The 27563-nt window shown below is 48.3% G+C and overlaps 1 protein-coding gene, 1 long non-coding RNA gene and 1 pseudogene across 7 annotated transcripts in view; 1 reads left to right on the top strand and 2 right to left on the bottom strand.

Annotated features, from left to right (window-relative positions):
- Positions 1-9413: 9413 nt before the first annotated feature.
- Positions 9414-21451, bottom strand: LOC129010259 (uncharacterized). Of its 2 annotated transcripts, none has more exons than XR_008492961.1 (3): positions 21345-21451; positions 17030-17370; positions 9414-9882 (listed from the first exon to the last, which is right to left on the bottom strand). It is a non-coding gene; the product is annotated as an uncharacterized LOC129010259 (long non-coding RNA). The 2 variants fall into 2 exon arrangements; XR_008492962.1 differs by having other exon boundaries at positions 21062-21361.
- SLC2A14 (solute carrier family 2 member 14) overlaps positions 21198-27563 on the top strand; it is a 63272-nt gene continuing 56906 nt past the window's right edge. Inside the window, exons 1-2 of one of the 5 annotated variants that reach the window (XM_054444273.1) lie at positions 21198-21261; positions 24452-24526. In XM_054444273.1, coding sequence (XP_054300248.1) covers positions 24509-24526 — 18 coding nt within the window. In that variant the 5' untranslated portion in view covers positions 21198-21261; positions 24452-24508. Of the gene's footprint in view, positions 21324-21431; positions 21602-22437; positions 22497-24451; positions 24527-27563 lie in introns of those variants that run through there. The other 4 variants (XM_054444271.2, XM_054444270.1, XM_054444272.1 and 1 more) reach the window with 4 other exon arrangements.
- Positions 23012-23533, bottom strand: LOC129010258 (myosin regulatory light chain 2, smooth muscle major isoform-like; annotated as a pseudogene).

Genomic DNA, 27563 nt, shown 5'->3' with positions numbered 1-27563 from the left:
GAAGTACCGAGACTGAGCAAGGGCTGTGAGGACTGCCAGCACGCTGTCACCTCTCAGGGCGATCTCTGCTTACTGCAACTTCCGCCTCCCGGGTTCACGCCATTCTCCTGTCTCAGCCTCCTGAGTAGCTGGAACTACAGGCGCCTGCCACCACGCCAGTTAATTTTTTGTATTTTTATTAGAGACGAGTTTCACCTTGTTTGTCTGGCTGGTCTCAAACTCCTGACCTCAGATGATCCACCCTCCTCAGCCTGGCAAAGTGCTGGGATTACAGGCGTGAGCTACCGCGCCTGGCCAATTTTTGTATTTTTAGTAGAGACAGGGTTTCAGTGTGTTGGCCAGGCTGGTCTTGAACTCCTGACCTTGTGATCCACCCGCCTCAGCCTCTCAAAGTGCAGGGATTACAAGCATGAGCCACTGCGCCCGGCCAATTTCTCTCTTTTTTTTTTTTTGAGACCCAGCTAATGTTTGTATTTGTAGTAGAGACAGGGTTTCTCCATGTTGGCCAGGATGGTCTCGATCTCCTGACCTCGTGATCCATTGGCCTCAGCCTCCTAAAGTGCTGAGATTACAGGCATGGGCCACCACACCCGGCCTCAGTAGTAATCTTGATGGAATTCTGTTATCAATATTGATTAATATTGATTAATCAGTTTTTTTTTTTTTTTTTTGAGACAGAGTCTTGCTTTGTTGCCTAAGCTGGAGTGCAGTGGTGTGAACTTGGCTCACTGCAACCTCCACTTCCTGGGTTCAAGCGATTCTCCTGCCTCAGCCTTGATTTTTTGTGTGTGTTTTTGTTGTTGTTGTTGTTTCTTTTTAAAATATTTATTTATTTATTTTTGAGACAGAGTTTTGCTCTTGTTGCCCAGGCTAGGGTGCAGTGGCGCGATCTCGGCTCACTGCAACCTCCGCCTCCAGGTTCAAGCTATTCTCCTGCCTTAGCCTCCCAAGTAGCTGGGATTACAGGCATGCGCCACCACGCCTGGCTAATTTTGTATTTTTAGTAGAGATGGGGTTTCTCCTTGTTGGTCAGGCTGGCTTGAACTCCCAACCTCAGGTGATCCACCCTCCTCGGCCTCCCAAAGTGCTGGGATTATAGGTGTGAGCCACGATGCCCGGCCTGTTGTTTCTTTTTTTTTTGGAGATGTCACTCTGAGGCCCAGGCTGGAGTGCAGTGGTGCCATTTCGGGTCACTGCAACCTCCACCTTCCAGGTTCAAATGATTCTTCTGTCTCTGCCTCCCTAGTAGCTGGGATTACAGGCACGAACCACAATGTCTGGCTAATTTTTTGTATTTTTAGTAGAGATGGGGTTTCACCATGTTGGCCAGGCTGATCTTGAACTCTTGGGCTCAAGTGTTCCTCCTGCTTTGCCCTCCCAAAGTGTTGGGATTACAGGCATGAGCCACTGTGCCTGGCCTAAAAACTTGTTCTTATATTTTTATTATTTATTTTTTGAGACGGAGTTTCACTCTTGTTGCCCAGGCTGGAGTGCAGTGACGTGATCTTGGCTCACTGCAACCTCCACCTCCAGGGTTCAAGCGATTCTCCTGCCTTAGCCTCCCAAGTAGCTGGGATTACAGGCACCCGCCAGCATGCCTGGCTAATTTTTTTGTATTTTTAGTAGAGATGTAGTTTCCCTATGTTTGGCAGGCTGGCCTTGAACTCCTGACCTCAGTTGATCCGCCCCCCCCTTGGCCTCCCAAAGTGCTGAGATTACAGGCATAAACCACAGCACCCGGCCTCTTTTTTTGTTTTTGAGAAAGGGCCTTGCTCTGTCATCCAGGCTGGGGTGCAACTTTTTTTTTTTTTTTTTTTTTTTTTTTTGCGGAGTTGAGGTCTTGCTAGGTTTTCCAGGCTGGTCTGGAACTCCTGGCTTCAAGCTGAGGCAGACGTTAAAATAATAATAATAATAAGTACGGCATTTATTCACTCCAAGAAAAGTAAGAGCTAAGGCCCGGAATGTGGTAAGGCAAGGGTTAAAAAGAAAAGAAGAACAAGTTTTCCTATGTAAGCAACTCACTTCAAGGACAGTTATAAGATAATGCTGTCTGAAAAGCCAAAGCCAAAGGAATGGGCTTCAGACACCCCCACCTTCTAGAGTAAGGTTGAGGAAAAAAAAGAAAGACAAATTCTTTTTTTTTTTTTTTTTTTGAGACAGAGTCTTGCTGTGTTGCCCAGGCTGGAGTGCAGTGGCAGGATCTCAGCTTACTGCAACCTCCGACTCCCTGGTTCAAGTGATTCTTCTGCCTCAGCCTCCTGAGTAGCTGGGATTACAGGCAGGTGCCACCATGCCCAGCTAATTTTTGTATTTTTATTAGCAACAGGGTTTCACCATGTTGGCCAGGATGGTCTCAGTCTCCTGACCTCGTGATCCGCCCACCTTGGCCTCTGAAAGTGCTGGGATTATCGCCCTGAGCCACCCAGCCTGGCCCAATTTCCATATTAATACACTCATTTTACTTGAGAAAGATATTTCACTATGTTTTTATTTTTTTCTGGTAAAATGTTAGCAAGAGTACAAATATACACCCACAGTATATACTTTAACCATCTAAAAATATTTAAAACTGGCTGGGCAGGGTGGCTCATGCCTGTAATCCCAGCAGTTTGGGAGGCCTAGGTGGGTAGATCTCTTGACATTAGGAGTTGAAGACCAGCCTGGCCAACATGGTGAAACCCTGTCTCTACTAAAAATACAAAAATTCACTAGGCATGATGGTGGGTGCCTGTAGTCCTAACTACTCAGGAGACTGAGGCAGGAGAATTGCTTGAACCCAGGGCTGGGCACAGTGGCTGACACCTGTGATCTCAGCACTTTGGGAGGCTGAGGCGGGCAGATTACCTGAGGTCCGGAGTTTGACACCAGCCTGGCCAACATGGTGAAACCCTGTCTGTACTAAAAATACAAAACTTAGCCAGGCATGGTGGCTGCTACCTGTAGTCCCAGCAACCTGGGAGGCTGAAGCAAGAGGATTCCTTGAACCCAGGAGGCGGAGGTTGCTGTGAGCCAAGATCACACCATTGCACTCCAGCCTGGGCAACAAGAGCGAAACTCTGTCTCAAAACAAAAAACAAAAAACAAAAAAACAATAAGGCCGGGCGCGGTGGCTCAAGCCTGTAATCCCAGCACTTTTGGAGGCCAAGGCAGGCAGATCACGAGCTCAGGAGTTCAAGACCAGCCTGACCAACATAGTGAAGCCCCTTCTCTACCAAAAATACAAAAATTAGCTGGGCATGATGGCATGTGCTTGTAATCTCAGCTACTCGGGAGGCTGGTGCAAGAGAATTGCTTGAACCCAGGAGCTGGAGGTTATAGTGAGCTGAGATGGCGCCACTGCACTCCAGCTTGGCCAACTAAGTGAGACTTCATCTCTAAATAAATAAATAGAATTTAAAACAAAAATGTAAAACAGTTTTTTTGCTGGATGTGGTGACTCACACTTGTAATCTCACCACTTTGGGAGGCTGAGGCGGGTGGATCACCTGAGGTCAGGAATTTCAGACCAGACTGGCCAACATGGTGAAACTCCACCTCTACTAAAAATACAAAAATTAGCTGGACGTGATGCCCCACACCTGTATTGCCAGCAACTCCAGAGGCTGAGACGAGATAATCTCTTGAACTTGGGAGGTGGAGGTTGCAGTGAGCCAGGATCGCACCATTGCACTCTAACCTGGGCAACAAGAGCGAAACTCCATCTCAAAAAAAAAAAAAATTGTACTCTCTCTCCTAAGCCCAGGAGGTTGAGGCTGCAGTGACCTGTGATCATGCTGTTGCACTCCAACCTAGGTAACAGAGCAAGACCTTGTGTCAACAAAATTTAAAAATATTGTTCAGCTTTGGCCAGACATGGTGGCTCACGCCTGTAGTCCTAGCACTTTGGGAGGCTGAGGCGGGTGGATCACCTGAGGTCAGGAGTTCAAGACCAGCCTGGCCAACATTGTGAAACCCTGTCTCTACTAAAAATACAAAAATTAGCCGAGTGGCATGTGCCTGTAATCCCAGCTCTTGGGAGGCTGAGGCTGGAGAATCACTTGAATCCGGGAGGCGGATGTTGCAGTGAGCCGAGATTGCGCCACTGCACTATAGCCTGGGTGACAGAGCGAGACTCCATATCAAAAAGAAAAAAAATTATTCAGCTTTAAAAAACAAGATCTTGCCATTCACAGCAATATGGAGGATATCATGCTAATTGAAATAAGCCAGACAGAAAAAAAATATTACATGAACTCTCTTATATATGGGATATAGGAACAGTCAAATACATACATTAGCCTCCTGAGTAGCTGGGACTACAGGTGTATGCCACCATACTCGCCTAATTTTTTTTTCTTTGTACCCAGAACTTTCCTGGCATCAGTGAGTTTTAAAATTTTTGACAGAGCTTAGGTCTCATTAAGTCGGCCAGGCTACTATTCATCTCTTCACAGACGTTTAGATTGTTTCCATATCTTGGCTATTGTGAATAATGCTGCAATGAATATGGGATGCAGTTATTTTTACAAGGTGCTGGTTTCATTTCCTTTGGATATATACCCAGAAGTGGAATTGCTGGATCATGGGGTAGTTCTGTTTTAATTTTTTGAGGAATCTCCATACTGCTTTCCATAATGGCTGCACCAATTTACATTTCCACCAATGTAAACACTTTCTCTTTTCTCCACTTCAGCACCAACACTTGATTTGGGTGGCTGGGAAGTCCAAGATCAAGGCCCCAGCAAATGCACTGTCTGGGGAGGGCATGCTTCCTGGTTCACAGGTATCTGTATTCTTGCTGCGTCCTCACAAGGAAAAATCCAGGAGAGAGCTGCCTGTTGTCTCTCTTTTTTTTTTTTTTTTTTTTTTGAGATGGAGTTTTGCTATGTCACCCAGGCTGGAGTGCAATGGCGCAATCTCGACTCACTGCAACCTCCGCCTCCCAGGTTCAAGCCATTCTCCTTCCTCAGCCTCCCAGGTAATTGGGACTACAGGCATGTGCCAGCATGCCTGGCTAATTTTTTTGTATTTTTAGTAGAGATGGGTTTCACAATGCTGGCCAGGCAGGTCTCAAATTCCTGACCTCAAGTGATCTGCCCGCCTCGGCCTCCCAAAGTGCTAGGATTACAGACATGAGCCACTGCACCCAGCTTGGTGTCTCTTTTTTTTTTCTGAGACAAAGTCTTGCTCTGTAGCCCAGGCTGGAGCACAGTGGCACGATCTCAGCTCACTGCAACCTCCGCCTCCTGGGTTCAAGAGAATCTCCTGCCTCAGCCTCCAGAGTACCTGGGATTACAGGCATGTGGCACTGCACCCGGCTAATTTTTTGTATTTTTAGTAGAAACGGGGTCTTTCACCATGTTGGCCAGGCTGGTCTTGAACTCCTGACCTCAGGTAATCCGCCTGCTTTGGCCTCTCAAAGTGTTAGGATTACAGGCTTGAGCCACTGAGCCTGGCCCTGGTGTCTCTTTTATAAGTACACTAATCTTATTTATGAGACACCACTCTTATTACCTAATCACATTCCAAAGGCTCTATATCCTAGTACCAGCACATTGGGGTTTAGAATTTCAACATATTAATATTGAGGGAGTAGAAGCATTCAATTCATAACAATAATTTTTTTTTAATTTTGTTTTTTTTTTTGAAAGGGAGTCTCGCTCTATCACACAGGCTGGAGTGCAGTGGTATAATCTTGGCTGACTGCAACCTCTGCCTCCCGGATTCATGCAATTTTCAGGCCTCATTCTCCCAAGTAGCTGGAATTACAGGCGTGCATCACCATGCCCCGCTAATTTTTGTATTTTTAGTAGAGGTGGGGTTTTGCCATGTTGGGCAGGCTGGCCTTGAACTCCTAGCCTCAGGTAATCTGCCTGCCTTGGTCTCCCAAAGAAACTATATATATATATTTATATAATATATTTATATATTTTAAAATATATATTTATATATTTTAAAATATATATTTATATATTTTTTAAATATATATTTATATATATTTTTGAGATGGAATCTTGCTCTCTGGCCCAGGCTGGAGTGCAGTGGCACGATCTCGGCTCACTGCAACCTCCACCTCCCGGGTTCAAGCAATTCTCCTGCCTCAGCCTCCGGAGTAGCTGGAATTACAGGCTCATGCCACCATGCCCGGCTAGTTTTTGTCTTTTCAGTAGAGACGGGGTTTCACCATGTTGGCCAGGCTGGTCTCGAACTCCTGACCTCATGATCCACCCGCCTCAGCCTCCCAAAGTGCTGGGATTACAGGCATGAGCCACTGTGCCCAGCCCACAGTAACAATATTCTTAATGCAGTATTTGAGGAAGAGGGGCCATGGACTGCATAATATTGCAAATTAAGAGAAATTTTCAGCCTGGGACCATGGTCCACGCCTGTAATCCCAGCACTTTTGGGACGGTGAGGTGGGTGGATCATTTCAGATCACGAGATTGAGACCAGCCTGGCCAACATGGTGAAACCCTGCCTCTACTAAAAATACAAACATTAGCCAGGTTTGGTGGCAGATGCTTGTAGCCTCAGCTACACGGGAGGCTGAGGCAGAATAGCTTAAACCCAGGAGGTAGAGGTTGCAGTGATCCAGGATCGCACCACTGCACTCCAGACCAGGGGACAAGGTGAGACTGTCTCAAAAAAAAAGAAAGAAATTTTCTTAGCAGGCTATGTAAAAGGAAACCATCCTGTGAAGAAAATATTTTCTTTTTTTTTTTTGAGACGGAGTCTCGCTCTGTCACCCAGGCTCTGGAGTGCAGTGGCACAAACTCGGCTCACTGCAAGCTCCGCCTCCTGGGTTCATGCCGTTCTCCTGCCTCAGCCTCCCGAGTAGCTGGGACTACAGGTGCCCGCCACCACGCCCGGCTAATTTTTTTGAATTTTTAGTAGAGACGGGGTTTCATTGTGTTAGCCAGGATAGTCTCGATCTCCTGACCTCGTGATCCACCTGCCTCGGCCTCCCAAAGTGCTGGGATTACAGGTGTGAGCCACCGTGCTCGGCCTTTTTTTTTTTTTTTTTAGACAGAGTTTTGCTCTTGTTGCCCAGGCTGGAATGCAATGGCGTGATCTCTGCTCACCGCAACCTCTGCCTCCCAGGTTTAAGCGATTCTCCTACCTCAGCCTCCTGAGTAGCTGGGATTACAGGCATGCACCACCACGCCCGGCTGATTTTGTATTTTTAGCAGAGACGGGGTTTCTTCATGTTGGTCAGGCTGGTCTGGAACTCCTGACCTCAGGTGATCAGCCCGCCTCGGCCTCCCAAAGTGCTGGGATTACAGGCGTGAGCCACCGCCCCCAGCCTTCGAAAATATTTTCATGACATAGAATGCTGTCACCTAGTCATTCAAAAGAAACTAGACATTAGGCTGGGCTTGGTGGGTCACACCTGTAATGCCGGCACTTTGGGAGGCAGGTGGATCACGAGGTCAGGAATTCAAGACCAGCCTGACCTAGAGGGAGAAACCCTGTCTGTACTAAAAATACAAATATTAGCCAGGCGTGGTGGCAGGGGCCTGTAATCCCAGCTACTCGGGAGGTTTAGGCAGAAGAATCGCTTGAACCTGGGGAGCAGAGGTTTCAGTGTGCCGAAATCATGCCACTGCACTCCAGCCTGGGAGACAGAGTGAGACTCCATCTCAGAAACAAACAAACAAACAAAAAAACAAAAAAAAACTTAGATTCCCCACAAAATAATGAAATGTTCAAACGCTATTGAATCATACACTTTAAATGGGTGACCTGTATGTATTTGAAATTATATCTCAATAAAGCTCTTTTTAAAAGTTAGATTTCAGGCAGGGTGTGGTGGCTCATGCCTATAAACCCAGCACTTTGGGAGGCCAAGTCAAAAGGATTGCTTGAGCCCGGGAGTTCAAGATCAGCCTAGGCAACATGGTGAGAATTTGTCTCTATGAAAAAAAAAAAAAAAATTAACCCGGCATAGTGGCTTGTGCCCATGGTACCAGCTACTGAGGAGGCTGAGGTGGGAGGATCGCTTTAGTCCAGGAATTTGAGGCTGGAGTGAGCTGTGTTTGTGCCACTGCACTCCAGTCTGGACAACAGAGCAAGACTTTGTCTTAAAAACAAACAAATAAAAACAAACGAAAAGGCTGGGTGCAGGGGCTCATGCCTGTAATCCCAGCACTTTGGGAGATCGAGGAGGGTGGAACACCTGAGGTCAGCAGTTCGAGACCAGCCTGGCCAACATGGTGAAGCCCCATCTCTACTAAAAATACAAAATTAGCCGGGCATGGTGGAAGGCGCCTGTAATCCCAGCTACTTGGGAGGCTGAGGCAGGAGAATTGCTTGAACCTGGGAGGCGGAGGATGCAGTGAGCCGAGATCGCACCATTGCACTCCAGTCTAGGCAACAAGAGCAAAACTCCATCTCAGAAAAAAAAAAACAAAACAAAAAACCAATTTTTAGGTAAAAAGTAAAGTGCAAAGGAATGAGATCTAACATTCATATACATTTTAAAGCATGCAATACAGTATCATATATTGCTTTAGGATGCATGCAGGCATGGTAAAATATTAAGTGTGTGGAAATGCGAAATGCAAAATGCAAGATAATTTTATTCTCATGGGAAGAGGGGTGTTGTCAGGGAAGTACAAATAGAAGGCTTCGGCCAGGGGTGGTGGCTCTCACTTGTAATCCCAGCACTTTGGGAGGCCAAGGCAGGCAGATCACCTGAGGTTAGGAGTTCAAGACCAACCTGGCCAACATGGCAAACCCCATTTCTACTAAAAATGCAAAACTTAGCTGAGCATGGTGCCGGGTGCCTGTAATCCCAGCTACTCAGAGGCTGAGGCAGGGAGAATTGCTTGCACCCGGGAGTTAGAGGTTGTGGTGAGCTGAGATTGCACCATTGCACTGCAGCCTGAGTGACAGAGCAAGACTGTCTCAAAAAAAAAAAAAAAAGAGGCTTCAACTATTTTAGCAATAATAATTCCTGTCTCCAAAAAAAAAATCACCTTTCCAGGAGCATAATCAGGTTTGTTGAGAAATGCCATGTTTGGAGGGGATGTTTATTTTATTTTATTGATTTATTTTGATAAAGTTTCTTTCTTGTTGTTCACGCTGGAGTGCAATGGCATGATTTCAACTCACTGCAACCTCCGCCTCCCAGGTTCAAGCAATTCTCCTGCCTCAGACTCCCAAGTAGCTGGGATTACAAGCATGTGCTACCACACCCAGCTAATTTTGTATTTTTAGTAGAGATGGGGCTTCACCATGTTGGTCAGGATGGTCTCGAACCCCTGACCTCAAGTTATCTTCCTGCCTCAGCCTCTCAAAATGATGGGATTACAGGCGTGAGCCACCGCGCCAGGCCTGGAAGGGATGTTTAGAGATATATTGACAAGTTGTAGAATGCTCTGAACTCAGTAGCTTCTACAGTGGATTTCCCTTTCAGTCTCACGACATTTCGAGAGGTTGGTAATTTATTTATTGACTTTTTTCTGAAATAAAATCAATGTCCATTATAAAAACTTTAAAACCACAGTAGTGTAAAAATAGGATATATAGGAACTTCTTTGTGCTCCTTCATTTAGTTCTACTCCATGGAATTAATGATTGTTAATATTTTCTTGTTTATCCTTTCAGAACTCCATTTATTGATGAGAATGGTGTCATATAAAATGTCTCAGCCAGAGTCAGGAAGCTGAGGCAGGAGAATTGCTTGTACTCGGGAGGTGGCAGTTGCAGTAAGTTGAGATCTAGCCACTGTACTCCAGCCTGTGCAGCACAGTGAGACTCTGTTTCAAAAAAGAAAAAAGAAAAAACATCTTAGGCACAATGGCTCATGCGAGGAATCACAGCACTTCTGGAGGCCACGGTGGGAGGATCCTTTGAGGACAGGAGTTCGAGACCAGCCTTGGCAACTCATAGAGCTTCCATCTGTAAAAAAAAGGTAAAGAAAAGCTTCACAACATGGTCTATATATTTAATATACATCAGAATATGTTAAATCTGGAAAACAATTTTTATTGAAGGACAAAGTAATCTTTCTAAAATACATTTTAACATTTCGTAGGGGTAAGAAAGTTGTGGAGGCAGAAATGGTGCAGGAACATTAGAAACACCATCACATCAGCTGGGCATGGTAATGTACACTTGCAATCCCAGCTACTCGGGAGGCTGAGGTAGGAGGATCCCTGTAACCCGGGAGTTTTGAGATCAGTGTAGGCAGCACAGTGAGACCCCTGTCTAAAACAAACAAAAAACAGCCGGGCGTCGTGGCTCATGCCTGTAATCCCAGCACTTTGGGAGGCCGAGGCGGGCGGATCATCTGAGGTTAGGAGTTAGAGAGCAGCCTGACCAACATGATGAAACCCTGTCTCTACTAAAAATACAAAATTGGCTGGGCACGGTGGCTCATGCCTGTAATCCCAGCACTTTGGGAGGCTGAGGCGGGCCAATCATGAAGTCAGGAAATTGAGACCATCCTGGCTAACATGGTGAAACCCTGTCTCTATTAAAAATACAAAAAAAGCTCTCCCTCTCCCTCTCCCTCTCCCTCTCCCTCCCCTTTCTTCGGTCTCCCTCTCCTTCTTTTTTCGGTCTCTCCCTCCCCTTTCTTCGGTCTCCCTCTCCTTCTTTTTTCGGTCTCCCGCTGTTATCGAAGCTGGACTGTACTGCCATGATCTCGGCTCGCTGCAACCTCCCTGCCTCGGGCTCCTGTGACTCTCCTGCCTCGGCCTGCCGAGTGCCTGGGATTGCAGGCGCGCGCCGCCACGCCTGAATGGTTTTTGTATTTTTGGTGGAGACGGGGTTTCACCGTGTTGACCGGGCTGGTCTCCAGCTCCTGGCCTCGAGTGATCTGCCTGCCTCGGCCTCCCGAGGTGCTGGGATTGCAGACGGAGTCTCGCTAACTCAATGCTCAATGGTGCTCAGGCTGGAGTGCAGTGGAAGTGAGGAGCATCTCTGCCTGGCCGCCCATCGTCTGGGATGTGAGGAGCCCCTCTGCCCGGCCGCCCTATATGGGAAGTGAGGAGCGCCTCTGCCCGGCCGCCCATCGTCTGGGATGTGAGGAGCGCCTCTGCCCGGCTGCCACCCCGTCTGGGAGGAAGTGAGGAGCGCCTCTGCCCGGCTGCCCCGTCTGGGAGATGAGGAGCACCTCTGCCCGGCCGCCCCGTCTGGAAGGTGAGGAGCGCCTCTGCCTGGCCGCCACCCCGTCTGGGAGGAAGTGAGGAGCGCCTCTGCCCGGTTGCCCCATCTGGGAAGTGAGGAGCGCCTCTGCCTGGCCGCCACCCCGTCTGGGAAGTGAGGAGCGCCTCTGCCCGGCTGCCACCCCATATGGGAAGTGAGGAGCGCCTCTGCCCAGCCGCCCCTTCTGGGAGGTGAGGAGCGCCTCTGCCCAGCCGCCCCGTCTGGGAGGTGAGGAGTGCCTCTGCCCGGCCGCCCCGTCTGGGAGGTGAGGAGCGCCTCTGCCTGGCCGCCGCCCCGTCTGGGAGGTGAGGAGCGCCTCTGCCTGGCCGCCATCCCGTCTGGGAGGAAGTGAGGAGCACCTCTGCCCAGCTGCCCCATCTGGGAAGTGAGGAGCGCCTCTACCCGGCTGCCACCCCGTATGGGAAGTGAGGAGCGCCTCTGCCAGGCCGCCCACTCTGGGAAGTGAGGAGCGCCTCTGCCTGGCCGCCCACTCTGGGAGGTGAGGAGCGCCTCTGCCTGGCCACTCCAGCTGGGAAGGGAGGAGCGCCTCTGCCCGGCCACCCCGTCTGGGAGGTGAGGAGCGCCTCTGCCTGGCCGCCATCCCGTCTGGGAGGAAGTGAGGAGCACCTCTGCCCGGCCGCCCCGTCTGGGAAGTGAGGAGCGCCTCTGCCCGGCCGCCACCCCGTCTGGGAGGAAGTGAGGAGCGCCTCTGCCCGGCTGCCCCATCTGGGAAGTGAGGAGCGCCTCTGCCTGGCTGCCACCCCGTATGGGAAGTAAGGAGCGCCTCTGCCCGGCCGCCCCGTCTGGGAGGTGAGGAGTGCCTCTGCCCGGCCACCCCGTCTGGGAAGTGAGGAGCGCCTCTGCCCGGCCACCCCGTCTGGGAAGTGAGGAGCGCCTCTGCCTGGCCACCACCCCGTCTGGGAGGAAGTGAGGAGCGCCTCTGCCCGGCCGCCCCATCTGGGAAGTGAGGAGCGCCTCTGCCCCGCCGCCACCCCATATGGGAAGTGAGGAGCGCCTCTGCCTGACCACTCCGTCTGGGAGGTGAGGAGCGCCTCTGCCCGGCCGTCACCCCGTCTGGGAGGAAGTGAGGAGCACCTCTGCCCGGCTGCCCCGTCTGGGAGATGAGGAGCACCTCTGCCCGGCCGCCCTGTCTGGGAGATGAGGAGCACCTCTGCCCGGCCGCCCCGTCTGGGAGGTGAGGAGCGCCTCTGCCTGGCCGCCACCCCGTCTGGGAGGAAGTGAGGAGCGCCTCTGCCCGGCTGCCCCATCTGGGAAGTGAGGAGCGCCTCTGCCCGGCCGCCACCCCATATGGGAAGTGAGGAGCGCCTCTGCCTGGCCACTCCGTCTGGGAGGTGAGGAGCGCCTCTGCCCGGCCGCCCCGTCTGGGAGGTGAGAAGTGCCTCTGCCCGGCCGTCACCCCGTCTGAGAGGAAGTGAGGAGCACCTCTGCCCGGCTGCCCCGTCTGGGAGATGAGGAGCACCTCTGCCCGGCCGCCCCGTCTGGGAGGTGAGGAGTGCCTCTGCCCGGCCGCCACCCCATCTGGGAGGAAGTGAGGAGCACCTCTGCCCTGCCGCCCCCTCTGGGAAGTGAGGAGCGCCTCTGCCTGGCCACCACCCCGTCTGGGAGGAAGTGAGGAGCGCCTCTGCCTGGCTGCCCCATCTGGGAAGGGAGGAGCGCCTCTGCCCAGCCGCCACACCGTCTGGGAAGTGAGGAGCGCCTCTGCCTGGCCACCCTGTCTAGGAGGTGAGGAGCGCCTCTGCCCGGCCGCCCAGTCTGGGAAGTGAGGAGCGCCTCTGCCCGGCCGCCCTGTCTGGGAGGTGAGGAGCGCCTCTGCCTGGCCGCCACCCCGTCTGGGAGGAAGTGAGGAGCGTCTCTGCCCGGCCACCCCGTCTGGGAAGTGAGGAGCGCCTCTGCCCGGCCGCCCGGTCTGGGAAGTGAGGAGCGCCTCTGCCCGGCCGCCCCCTCTGGGAAGTGAGGAGCGCCTCTGCTCGGCCACCCGGTCTGGGAAGTGAGGAGCGCCTCTGCCCGGCCGCCCCGTCTGGGAGGTGAGGAGCGCCTCTGCCCGGCTGCCACCCGGTATGGGAGGAAGTGAGGAGCGCCTCTGCCTGGGCGGCCCCGTCTGGGAAACGAGGAGCGCCTCTGCCCGGGCGGCCCCGTCTGGGAAGCGAGGAGCGCCTCTGCCCGGCCGCCCTGTCTGGGAGGTGAGGAGCGCCTCTGCCCGGCTGCCCTGTCTGGGAGGTGTACCCAACAGCTCCAAAGAGACAGCGACCATCAGGAGCGGGCCATGAGGACGATGGCGGTTTTGTTGAAGAGAAGGGGGGGAAGTGTGGGGAAAGGAAGGAGAGATCAGATTGTTGCTGTGTCTGTGTAGAAAGAGGTGGGCATAGGAGACTCCATTTTGTTCTGACTAGGAGAAATTCTTCTGCCTTGGGATGCTGTTGATCTATGGCCTTTCCCCCAGCCCCATGCTCTCTGAAACATATGCTGTGTCAACTCAGGGTTAAATGGATTAAGGGCGGTGCAAGATGTGCTTTGTTAAACAGATGCTTGAAGGCAGCATGCTCTTTAAGAGTCATCACCACTCCCTAATCTCAAGTACCCAGGGGCAGAAACACTGCAGAAGGCCGCAGGGTCCTCTGCCTAGGAAAACCAGAGACCTTTATTCATGTGTTTATCTCCTGACCTTCTCTCCACTATTATCCTATGACCCTCCCATATCCCCCTCTCCGAGAAACACCCAAGAATGATCAATAAATACTTCATAAATTAAAAAAAAAAAAAAAAAAAAAAATTAGCCAGGCGTGGTGGCAGGTGCCTATAGTCCCAGCTACTCGGAAACTGAGGCAGGAGAATTGCTTCAACCCTGGAGGCGGAAGTTGCAGTGAGCCGAGATTGCACCATTGCACACTAGCCTGGGCGACAGAGCGAAACTCTGTCTCAAACAACAACAAAAACCAAAAAACTATCACAGTGGAATTTTAACAGAGGACACTAAGAGCATCCAAACACTACTTATGAAACAAATTGATAGAGCCTAGACTATGTCTCAAGTTATAACTGAAAATATACAGCTTATGAAACTAAGACATGAGAGTACAAATTCAGGCTCAGACAGCCAAGAACTGTTATTTATTGATGAAATCACGTGTTTTCCTAGCAATTCAGCTTCCTTATTTATAATTTAGAGTAATAATTGCGGGAAGTGCAGTCTCATGCACGTAGTCTTTCAATTCTGACTTGGCCTCATAAGAATAGACCGTGGGCCTGGAATACCTCTTTACCAAGAGATAAAAGACCCCGGCCGGGTGCAGTGGCTCACATCTGTAATCCCAACACTTTGTGGGCCAGGCAGATCACTTGAGGCCAGGAGTACAGACCAGTCTGGCCAACATAGTAAAACATCATCTACACTAAAAATACAAAAATTAGCCTGGTGGAGTGGTACACATCTGTAGTCCCAGCTACTCAGGAGGCTGAGGCACGAGAATTGCTTGAACCTGGGAGATGGAGGTTGTAGTGAGCCGAGATTGCACCACTGTACTCCAGCGTGGGTGACAGAGCAAGACCCTGTCTCAAATTTTAAAAAAAAAGAGGCCGGGTGCAGTGGCTCATGCCTCTAATCCCAGCACTTTGGGAGGCCCAGCCAGGCAGATCGCCTGAGATCAGGGTTTAAGACCAGCCTGGTCAGCGTGGTGAAACCCCGTCTCTACTAAAAGTACAAAAATTAGCTGGGCATGGTGGCAGGTGCTTGTAATCCCAGATACTCAGGAAGCTGAGGCAGGAGAATCACTTGAACCTGGGAGATGGAGGTTGCAGTGAGCTGAGATTGTGCATTTCACTCCAGTTGGGCAACAGAGCAAGACTCTATCTCAAAAAAAAAAAAAGAGAAAAGAAAAAAGAGCCCATGTAACCTGTGCTGGCTTATTGTCTTCTGTGAGACTGTCTTTCGCTGTGGCAAGCCCAGTGCGCCAGAGGGGTAAGCATAGCCAATTTCCCTGCACTGGCTGCCAGGAAGCTGATCTTGCTCTGTAAGTAAAGCATTGCTCTACTCATGGCTTGACTGCATTGTTTTGCGCAACTCTGATACCGAGGTGCATTGAGCGGAGACATTTGGAGTTCTATTCTTGTTGGTTGGCACAGTGATGATCTTTGCAATCCTCCATGTGGTGGGAGTCATTCCCTCGGTGTTGGTAACCAGTGTTCAGTGTTCTGCTCTCCTGGGACTGATAACTGAGTGCACCATATTTTGCTTAATGATCAAGTGAGGCCAGGCGTGGTGGCTCACACCTGGAATCCCAGCACTTTGGGAGGCCGAGGCAGACGGATCATCTGAGATTAGGAGTTTGAGACCAACCTGGCCAACATGGTGAAATCCGGTTTTTACTAAAAATACAAAAATTAGCTGGGCATAGTGGTGCGTGCCTGTAACCCCAGCTACTTGGGAGGCTGAGGCAGGAGAATCACTTGAACCCAGGAGGTAGAGGTTGCAGTGAGCAGAGATCGCGCCATTGCACTCCAGCCTGGGTGACAGAGTGAGACTCTGTCTCAAAAAACAAAAAACAATGATCAAGTGAGATAATATTTAAACATTTCTACATAAATATAGATAAATAATATATTAAAATTCTATATACAGTCCAGTGATGTTAAAAATGTTGATATTGGGCTGGGTGCAGAGGCTCACACCTGTAATTCCAGCACTTTGGGAGGCTGAGGCAGGTGGATCACCTGAGGCAGGGAGTTCTTGACCTGCCTGACCAACACGGAGAAACCCTGTCTCTACTAAAAACACAGAATTAGCCGGGTGTGGTGGCGCATGCCTGTAATCCCAGCTACTAGGGAGGCTGAGGCAGGAGAATCGCTTGAACCCTGGAGGCGGAGGTTGCATTGAGCTGAGATCTGTCATTGCACTGCAGCCTGGGGCATCAAGGACGAAACTCTGTCTCAAAAAAAAAAAAAGAAAGAAAGAAAAACAACAACAACAAAAAACAAACAAAAAAACTTGATATTGTCCTTAATTCCTTCCAAAAATCACATGAGCTTCTGCCAATAACTAGAGAGGAAAGACAATCATCAGATATATTTAGCATCGAAGGAACAAATAGGACAAAATTATCAATTGTGTACTGCAATCAATAAAAAGCTAATGTCTGTATTTGTACATTTGGTAATATGATTACATGTTAGATGGTGGCATGTATATGTGAGTGTGTGCCTGTGTGTGTTTTGAGTAGAGTGAAAAATAAGACAGTAAGTGGTTTTTCTCCCACTGGCTGGAACAAGAAAAAGTTTATAGGCATACCCAGCAACAATGGAAACACAAACCAACTCCGGAAGTCAATATATTCCTTCTACTTCCTTTTATTTTACAAGAAACACTTTCTTACTTAGTTTGTTTTTCCTTATGCTTTCTCTTGGACATTTCTTTATTATATTTCTTCCTTTTTTTTTTTTCTTTTTTTTGAGATGGAGTTTTGCTCTTGTTGCCCAGGCTGGAGTGCAATGGCGCGATCTTGGCTCACTGCAACCTCCGCCTCCCAGGTTCAAGCAATTCTCCTGCCTCAGCCTCCCAAGGAGCTGGGATTACAGGCATGCACCACCACGCCCGGCTAATTTTGTATTTTTAGTAGAGATGGGGTTTCTCCATGTTGAGGCTGGTCTCAGACTCCTGACCTCAGGTGACCCGCCCGCCTCAGCCTCCCAAAGTGCTGGGATTACAGGCGTGAGCCACCGCGCCCGGCCATTTCTTCCTCTTTTTACAAAACCATTGACTTATCTGCAAAAAATGAGTTGTGGGAGGTGATTAATACAGGAATAAGGATATTGGTCTATATGAGTAACAGTACTATACAAGTGACTTTGTCTATCAATGAAGAAATGTCTATTAATGTCATACCTGTTTATGTGTCATGCCAAATTCAAATGAGAGTAATAGACTCTCTTGTATTGTGGGGCACCTGTTTAACTTAAACTTTGCCCAGAAAGCGTCCATGAGGGATTTACTGACTAATCTTCCCTTGGAACATTGTTTCTTTTCTCTTTTCCCTTTTTTTTCCTGTTCATCTTCCAGCTCCTTTTCATTTTCCTCTTCTTTTTCTCGCTCTCTCTTTCCACCTGCTTCTCCTCCTCCTTCTCTCCATTTCTGCTTTCCCTTTTGTTCATTTTCACTGTAATTTCCATTTGATTGTTCTGGATTTTGATCCCAAGGCATAGCTGGTTGTTTCTGTATAAAAAGATCTGTGGAATAAGATCAAGCTGCAGCTAAATTTGACTTTCAGATCATAGTCAAAAATCTTTCATGTGAGAATATATTTGATTTTCCTAAGTTAGCAATGTTGTATATTGGTGGAAAACATAGAGCAAAGAAAAAGTAAACTTACTAAAACTTAGTGAAGATTTTCATAAAAAGAACAGAAAATTAAAAACAATTTCCCAGGCCAGGCGTGGTGGCTCATGCAAGTAATCCCAGCACTTTGGGAGGCCGAGGTGGATGGATTGCCTGAGGTCAGGAGTTCAAGACCAGCCTGCCCATGATGGTGAAACCCCATCTCTACTAAAAAGACAAAATTAGCCAGGTGTGGTGGTGGGCACCTGTAATTCCAGCTACTTGGGAGGCTGAGGCAGAGAATGGCTTAAACCCGGGAGGCAGAGGTTGCAGAGCCGATATCACACCATTGCACTCCAGCCTAGGTGACAGAGCGAGACTCCATCTCAAAAATAAATAAATAAAAATAAAAATACAAAAATTAGTCAGGTGTGGTGGTGAGTGCCTGTAATCCCAGCTATTCGGGGGGCTGAGGCAGGAGAATCGCTTGAACCTGGGAGGAAGAGGTTGCAGTGAGCTGACATTGTGCCATTGCACTCCAGCCTGGGCAACAGGAGCAAAACTCTGTCTCAAAAAATAAATACATAAATAAATAATAATAATAATAGTTTCCCTCTGGGCACAGTGGCTCCTGCCTGTAATCCAAGCACTTTAGAGGCCAAGGCAGGTGGATTGCTTGAGTTCAGGAGTTTGAGACCAACCTTGGTAATATAGCAAGACCTCATCTCTACTAAAATAAAAAAATTAGCTGGGTGTTGTGGCATTCACTTGTGGTCCCAGCTACATGGAACCACATGAGATGGGAGGTTTTTATGAGCTCAGGAGGTTGAGGTTGCAGTGAGCTATGATCACACCACTGCACTCCAGTCTGGGTGCCCGAGTGAGACCATATCTCCAAAAAGGAAAGAAAGAAAAAGGAAAGAAAGATAAAGAAAAGGAAGGAAAAGAGCTATCTGTTGAAATTAATAAATTTCCTTGTGATGTTAGTCAAAAATACATGACATTGGAATCAATAAATCATGAGATGCAACAAATTTTGTTGCGGGAAGTCAGGGACCCCGTATGGAAGGACTGGCTGGAACCACAGAAGAGGAACATAAATTGTGAAGATTTCATGGACATTTATCAGTTCCCAAATAATACTCTTATAATTTCTTACACCTATCTTACTTTAATCTCTAATCCTGTTATCTTTGTAAGCTGAGGATGTATGTCACCTCAGGACCACTATTGTGTTAACTGTACAAATTGATTGTAAAACGTGTGTTTGAACAATATGAAATCAGTGCACCTTGAAAAAGAACAGAATAACAGCGATTTTCAGGGAACAAGGGAAGAAAATCATAAGGTCTGACTGCCTGTGGGGTCTGGCAAAATAGAGCCATATTTTTCTTCTTGCAGAGAGCCTATAAACAGACATGCAAGTAGGGAAGATATCACTAAATTCTTTTCCTAGCAAGGAATATTAATAATACCCTGGGGAAGGAATGCATTCCTTGGGGGAGGTCTATAAACGGCCGCTCTGGGAGTGTCTGTCTTATGCGGCTGAAATAAGGACTGAAATAAGGACTGAAATACAGCCTGGTCTCCTGCAGTACCCTCAGGCTTACTAGGATTGGGAAACTCCACCCTGGTAAATTTGTGGTCAGACTGGTTCTCTGCTCTCGAACCCTGTTTTCCTTCATTTAAGATGTTTATTAAGACAATACGTGCACAGCTGAACATAGACCCTTATCAGTAGTTCCAATTTTGCCCTTGTCCTATTTCCTCAAAAGCACGTAATCTTTGTTCTGCCTTTTGCCCTTTGAAGCGTGTGATCTTTGTGACCTACTCCCTGTTCGTACGCCCCCTCCCTTTTTGAAATCCTTAATAAAAACTTGCTGGTTTTGCGACTCAGGTGGGCGTCACGGTCCTACCCATATGTGATGTCACCCCCGGAGGCCCAGCTGTAAAATTCCTCTCTTTGTACTCTTTCTCTTTATTTCTCAGCTGGCTGACACTTATGGAAAATAGAAGGAACCTACGTTGAAATACTGGGGGCTGGTTCCCCCAATAAAATTTACAACAAACTCCATAGTAAAATGATAAGCAATAAAGCCAAAAGTTGGTTCTTTGATGAGATTAATAAAATCATCTGAAAAGACTGACCAAGTAAAAAGAATGCACATGTAAATAATATTACCATGAAGGAAATATAAGTTTATTGTACTTTAATGGACATATTTCTTTTTCTTTTTTTGAGATGGAGTCTCGCTCTGTTGCTCAGGCTGGAGTGCAGTGGCACAATCTCGGCTCACTGAAATCTCCCCCTCCTGGGTTCAAGTGATTCTCCTGCCTCAGCCTCCTGAGTCACTGGGATTACAGGCATGTGCCACCATGCCTACCTAATTTTTGTATTTTCAGTAGAGACAGAGTTTCACCATGTTGGCCAGGCTGGTCTTGAACTCCTGACTTCATGATCCACCTGCCTTGGGCTCCCAAAGTGCTGGGATTACAGGCATGAGCCACCGCATCCTGCCTAAATATACTTTTAAAATACTCAACACAAAGGCCAGGCTGAGATGAACATTTTAGTACCTACTTTTTGGTGAACATATGTGTGCATTTCTGTTGAGTATATACCTAAGAGTGGAATTCTTGGATCATGGGGTAGGCATATGTTCTAATAAATATTGCCAAACAATTTATCGATTTGTACCCCATTAACAAATGTGTGAGAGTTCTGAATGTTCCACATTCCCCAGGTTTGGCATTCACTTCCTTTTTTCTCCATACCCCAACTCCCATCTTTGTTTTAGTCATTCTAGTGGGCACAAACTGGTATCTCATGTAGTTTTAATGTGAAGTTCCCTGATCAACAATTCAGTTGCACACCTTTTGACATGTTTATTGTTGACTGAGATATCCTCATTTGAGAAATGCAGTATAGACCCTTTTAATGGCCCTTGTTTGCTATTGACTTGTCAATACTGTACTGAAGGCCATGCTGTCGTGGTAAGGCTCCAGGTAATTCCAAGGTAAGCCTTATGCTTGGGCTGGGGGAGAACAATCTCTCCAAAACACGTTTGTGCTGTCTGCAGGGGCCTTACCCTGGATGGCACCAATGGGGCAGCCGGGGATGATCTTTATTACTCCAAAGCCGAAAACCCTAGAGAGTCTTTTCCAGGAGGTGGAGAGAACGACCGCGGGGCTTTTCATCCAAAAAGATCTCCTGAGTCCGAAATAACCTTTTTTTTTTTTTTTTTTTTTTGAGACGGATTCTTGATCTGTTACCCAGGCTGGAGTGCAATGGCGGAGTTCGGCTCACTGTAACCTCCGCCTCCTGGATTCAAGCGATTCTCCTGTCTCAGCCTCCCAAGTAGTTGGCACTATAGGAGCCCACCACCAAGCCCGCTAATTTTGGTATTTTTAGTAAAGACTGGGTTTCGCCATATTGGCCAACTCGAACTCCTGACCTCAAGTTATCCGCCCTCCTCGGCCTCCAAAAGTGCTAGGATTACAGGTGTGAGCCACCGTGCGCGGCCCGAAATAACTCTTTACAGGATCTCGCCCTGGGCCTTCCCAGCCCTGCCGGCCCGCCCGCGGGGATAGCCCGGGCACTACCTTCCTGCTGCAGGCGGTGACGGGCTCGGGTATCTTTGAAAATAGATACGTTCACACCCTCCTAACGGCGGCGCCAAGGGTGGTGGGGCCCCAAACTGTTTCCCCGTAAAGAGCTCCCCCGCCCGGTGGCAGGAAGACGCCTGAGGGGGCGCTCGGAGGGATCCCCAGCAGCCGCCAGGGCTGGACCGTGCGGTGCGCAGGTGAGAAGCCGGGAGGGGCCGGACAACCCCGACCGCGAGCGGGACCCCTGCTCGGACCCCAGGTGGGTGCTTGTCTTGCTTACAGGGAGCGCCCGATGAACCGAGTCACGTTTTGCGACCACATTAACGGACCATTCAAAGTCGAATCCCAGGCTTTTTGAGGCAGTTAGTGGGTCCCAACGGCTGCGGGCGGGGCCGGCGGGAGCGCAGCGGCGCGGTCGCTGTCACTGTCACTGCCGGGCACGGCGGCGGCCTGGGGCCAGCGCAGAGGCGCAGCGGCCCGGGAGGTGCGCGGTTGAGCGAAGCCGCGGGGCCCAACCGCAGTCGCGGGGTCTGGGAGGTGGGTGCGCCGCGCCGTCCCTGCGGCCGGGGGTGCGGGAATGAGGACCCGAGCTGGGGTAGAGGTGGCCGAGCTGGAGTAGAGGTGGGCCGGGCTAAGAAAGAAGAGAGCTGCGGCTCTGGGAAACTAGCCTTGGAGCCTTGGAGAAGAGATTTGTGATTTACTGAGCACCTACTATGTCCTGGGCTCCGCTCTAGGTGCCGGGATCCCACAGCAAACGAAGCCACCCCAGCCCTTGCCCTCCTGGACTGTATATTCTAGGGAAGAGACAGACAAGAAGATGTATAGATATGTAACAAAATGCCGTAAATCTTCATGAATAAAAATGTAGTAGGGCTAGGGGAGTGGACTGTAAAGTTGGGAGTGGGGAAGGGGTCGGTCTGAGAGGCCTTTGTGAGGAAGTGTCTTTTGGCAGGAGACCTGAATGAAATGAGGGAGCCTTGGGAGCATGATCCAGGCGGAGGGAACTGGATTCGGGAGGAGGAACTGCCTTGGCCTTGAAAGATACCTACCAGGAGTTCAAGTGCTGTGTGGGTGCATCAGCTTTGTAGATTTGTGCAAGATGAAAATTGGAATTGTCTTAGGAAATTATGGATCATTCATTTATTCAGTGCTGGATTCATTCAGTGATTTATGTCTGAAGTGTGAGAGAATGGGAGTAAGGCCAAGTGCCCTTGGCAAAATACTGTTATTAGTTTTGTCCCAGTTTAATACACAGACTAAATTTAGAATTTCCATTGATTTTTAAGAAGAATTAATCTGAGTTAATTTTACAGATAAGTAAATAGTGCCTCACTTTTTTTCCTTTTTTTTTTTTTTTTTTTTTCCGTGCTCAGCCCTCTATTGGAGATTCTGCCTCCCCTGGGACAGATGTCTTCTTGAGCACACTCCCAAGGTGGGTGGCTGCTCTGGGTGGGTGTGCGCTGGTGGCTCGACAGGGTGTAGGAGAGGGGTCTAGTGTCCTGTCCTCTGAGAGGGGACTTTGGTGAACTTGCGTTTGGGTGGGGATGCACGTGAATTGGTATTGGATCTCAGGACTAAGGGTCCCTTCCTCCTGGGGGCACACAGGTTGCCTTCCTCCTTGGGGAGCAGCCCAGGAATGGCTGTCTTGGGGGCCTTCCCTCAGTGCCTCCAGGTCCTGGAGGCCCATCTCTTCAGAAGGTGGTCTTTCCTTGGAGGGGTCAGAGACTCCAGCCCAGGGCTCTAGGGTCACGGTGGGAACACCTGCCTCAGTCCTGCACTGCACTTCTCTTGGCCTGATTTCTCCACTGGGAGCTGGGACCCGAAGCCCTCAAACGGACGATCCCCTGAGAGAAGGTCGTGGTCAGAGAGCTGGTACAGACCAGTGTGTGCGGGGGGTGGGGGGGGTGACTGGTGGGGGGGCCAGGATGTCACGAAGGCTGGGGTGGCCTAGTCATCTTTGCCCTTGGCACCATGTTTGGGACGCAGGTGAACTCCACCTAGTTGAACTTGCCTTTTTTATCAATGGGCGCCTCCCAGTACATCTCATCCACTTCCTCATCTGTGAAGCTGTCATCCATGGTGGTGAGCAGCTCCTGGAGGTGGTCCTCATGAATGAAATCTGAGGATTCCTCATTGAAGCAGGTGAAGGTGTTTTGGATCACATCCTGGGGGTCTGTTCCATTCAGCTTCTCCCCAAACATGGTGAGGGAAGTGGTGAAGTTGATGGGCCCTGGGGCCTCGCTCATCATGCCCTGCAGGTATTCATCCTTGGGGTTCTTCTGCGGTGAAGCCAGCTTGTCGTGCTGTCCCCCTTGTCAGTGAAGCCATTGTGGTTCTGGTCAATCATGTTGAAAGCCTCCTTAAACTCCTGGATATGGAACTGGTCGAACATCACGAAGACATTGGATGTGGCCCCCTGTGCTGTGGTCGCTTCTTGGTGGTCTTGGCTTTGGTCCATTTGCTGGACATTTTGGCTTCAGGTGGGTGGGGGCTTCACTGGGTTCTTGGAGCTGGGCTGACCATACTACTTTACTTTTTTTGAAAAGTATATTTATTTGAGTTAAAAGAGTTCTGAGGTTTTTTTTTGGTTTGACTTTATTTGTTTTGTCCAAGTGTGAATGACCTAGAAGATAAGAACTAGCTGATACAGGAACAAAAACAGTGAGGCGCGGGGTGGGGAAGGTAGCAGAGAGAAATGAAAATGAAATAAGGAGGATGTGGAATAGTGGGAGGGACAGTCTGTCCTAATTCTCTTCCTCCTCCTGATAGACTCAGGAAATAATACAGGTGTTCAACATAACGTATCTCAGCAGACCTTCAGAACTATCAATCCAAGTCAGGAGAGCTGGTAGAGGAGGAAACAGACTCACATTTGGTAACTGGTTAAGCAGAATCATGATTTCCAGCTTCACTGTGGCTCACTGAAGCAGTTTAGGCTGAGGTGATGCTATGAGGAGAGGTGGCTTGTTCTAAGTGTTTTACATTTTATATGGCAAGGTAAACCACATTAAATCACAGAATTTTATGACAGTAAGATCACCTAATCCAATCCTTGCTCATTTTGCAGATGGGGAAACTGCTAGTTGGTGACAGAGAAACAACTCAAAATATAGGAGAGACATTTTTACCTTACCTTCATCTGTCTCTCCCCAGAACCCTCATTTGAAGAAATGCTTCTCAATGGCTACTCAATGAGTAGAATAAGCTTTGTTGAGGATCCCAGAATTGAGTTAATCTAAAACATCATTAGAATTACATAAATTTTCACTTTTCTTCCAGAAGTATTTATTGGAGTGCCCATTGGCGAGGGGGCTAAATCACAGCCTATTCCCTCAAGGAGCTTAAGTAGATGGAGTAAGTGAATAACTAGACAATTACAATTTACAGGAAGCAGTACCTTGAAGAGAAGTTGGAGAGGGAGTCAATTCCTAGGATAGCAGAGAGATGGACAACAGACAGAATGTGAGTATTAAAACTGATGTCAGATATCAAATTGGTTTGTCAGGGTTATGTTGATAATCACAGTACCTATCATCTTCCTAAACTTTTCATGTCTTGATAATGTGTAATATAAGTAAGTGGTGGTGGGAGAGACTGTTCCAGCCAACGGACTTGGTACATTCCCAAAATCTTTTTATTCATAAGTAATTACTCTTTGCCATTTGCAGCCTTTTGTGCTTTAATATTATCAAGAACAAGACGAATGATAAAATATTTATGATCAGCATTGTAATTGCAAACAGGCCTCCGTAATAATCATATGCAACTTGTTTTGAGGGAATTTCCTTGGAAAGAACCATGGCTATACAGGCGTGAAGAGTAACATAGAGTAATATATGAATGTACACAATAATAATAACTTTTTCTAGAGCAGACTATAGAGTGTGACTGAGTCATTGTACTTGCATACTGTGATAAAGATCAAGAAAATGTATTCAGCAACATATGAGCCTTTGGACTGGGCTGGAGGGTAGGATAGGCGGCATCTGGTGGTTAAATTACATAATGCCTAATTTGCCACATGTGCTCACCTCTGGAAAGACTTTCACTAAGCTTATTTTCTGGGAACTCACCTGCATCTTGAATGCCTTGCATCTCCGACTCCCAGATTTTTTCTGAATATTTTAATGTCACACTTAGAGAGGCAGAGCATACTTAGTCGACACTTTGTTTTTTTTTTTGAGATGGAGTTTCACTCTTGCTGCCCAGGCTAGAGTGCAATGGTGTGATCTCGGCTCACCGCAACCTCCACCTCCTGGGTTCAAACGATTCTTCTGCCTCAGCCTCCTGAGTAGCTGGGATTACAGGCATGAGCCACCATGCCTGGCTAATTTTGTATTTTTAGTAGAGATGGGGTTTCTCCATGTTGGTCAGGCTGGTCTCGAACTCCCGACCTCAAGTGATCTGCCCGCCTCAGCCTCCCAAAGTGCTGGGATTACAGGCTTGAGCCAACGAGCCTGGCATAATTTTTTTGCATTTTTGTAGAGACAGGGTTTTGCCACGTTGGCCAGACTGGTCTTGAACTCCTGATCTCTGGTGATCCACCTGCCTCGGCCTCCCAAAATGCTGGGATTACAGGCATGAGTCACTGTGCCTGACCAAACATATTCTTTTATTTAAGTATTTTTTCTCTAACAAAACAATTTACAGGCTAATATGTAGCATTTTTCTGGGAAGATGTAGTAGTTCTTTATGACTCATTTATTCACTGAAATATTTCTCGAGTAGCTATTATACTGCAGGCACTGTTGTTGCCTAGGACTGCCCTGATAGAGAAGGAAGTGATAAATTCTAAGAAGAAAAATAAAGCAAGAGAAGGGGATAGAAAATGGTGGAATGGACGGGGAGGATTTTGATTATTCTAAATACAGGCATACCTCAGAGATAGTGCAGGTTTGGTTCCAGACTGCTGAGAGAAAGCTAATATCCAATAAAGCGAGTCACAGAAATATTTTGGCTTCCCAGTGCATATAAAAGTTATGTTTACACTATACTGTTGTGTATTTCCTGTACAATAGCATTGTGTCTAAACAAAATGTATATACCTTAATTTAAAAATACCTTCTTGCTAAAAAATGCTAACAATCATCTGAGCCTTCAGCATGTCATAATCTTTTTGCCTCTGGAGGGTCTTGCCTCAGCATTGATGGCTGCTGACTGATCAGGGTTGTGGTTACTAAAGGCTGGGGTGGCTGTAGCAATTTATTTAAGTAAGACAACAATGAAGTTTGCTGCATCTATTATAGACTCTTATTTTCACGAAGGAGTTCTCTGTAGCATGTGATGCTGTTTGACAGCATTTTACCCACAGTAGAACTTCTTTCATAATTCAAGTCAGTTCTCTCACACCTTCTTACTGCTTTATTAACTAAATTTACGTAATATTCGAAATCCTTTGCCGTCATTTCAACAATATTCACAGCACGTTTACTAGGAGTAGGTTCCATGTCAAGAACCACTTCCTTTTTTTTTTTTTTTTTCTGAGACAGAGTCTCACTCTGTCACCCAGGCTGGAGTGCAGTGGAACGATCTCGGCTCACTGCAACCTCCACCTCCCAGGTTCAAGCAATTCTTCTGCCTCAGCCTCTCGAGTAGCTGGGACTACAGGCACCTGCCACCACACCTGGCTAATTTTTGTATTTTTGGTAGAGATGGAGTTTCACCATATTGGTCAGGTTGGTCTCAAACTCCTGACCTTGTGATCCGCCTGCCTCAGCCTCCCAAAGTGCTGGGATTACAGGTGTGAGCCACTGCACCTAGCCAAGAACCACTTTCTTTGCTTATCCATAAGCAGCAACTCCTCATCCATTCAAGTTTTCTCATGAGATTGCAACAATTCAGTCTCATCTTCAGGTTCTACTTCTAATTCTAGTTCTCTTGCTATTTCTACCACATCTGCAGTTACTTCCTCCACTCAAGTCTTGAACCCATCAAAGTCATCCATAAGGGTTGGAATCAACTTCTTCCAAAGTTCTGTTAATGTTGACATTTTGAGCTCCTCCCATGAATCACGAATGTTCTTTTTTTTTTTTTTTTTTTTTTTTTGAGACAGAGTCTCGCTCTGTCGCCCAGGCTGGAGTGCAGTGGCACGAGATCTCGGCTCACTGCAAGCTCCGCTGCCTGGGTTCACGCCATTCTCCTGCCTCAGCCTCCAGAGTAGCTGGGACTACAGGCGCCCACCACCACGCCCGGCTAATTTTTTGTGTTTTTAGTAGAGACGGTGTTTCACCGTGTTACCCAGGATGGTCTCAATCTCCTGACCTTGTGATCCGCCTGCCTCAGCCTCCCAAGTGCTGGGATTACAGGCGTGAGCCACTGCGCCCGGCATGAATTTTTTTTTTTTATTTAGAGATAGGAAATTATTTTTATTTATTTATTGTTGAGACAGAGTCTCACTCCCATCACCCAGGCTGGAGTGCAGTGGCACGATCACAGATTACTGCAACCTCAACTTTCCAGGCTCAGGTGATCCTCCCACCTCAGTCTCCCAAGTAGTTGG

Source organism: Pongo pygmaeus, chromosome 10, assembly GCF_028885625.2.
Source record: "Pongo pygmaeus isolate AG05252 chromosome 10, NHGRI_mPonPyg2-v2.0_pri, whole genome shotgun sequence".
Classification (NCBI taxonomy): Eukaryota; Metazoa; Chordata; class Mammalia; order Primates; family Hominidae; genus Pongo; species Pongo pygmaeus.
Note: the sequence above shows the minus strand (reverse complement) of the source record. Positions and strands in the feature narration are given on the sequence as shown.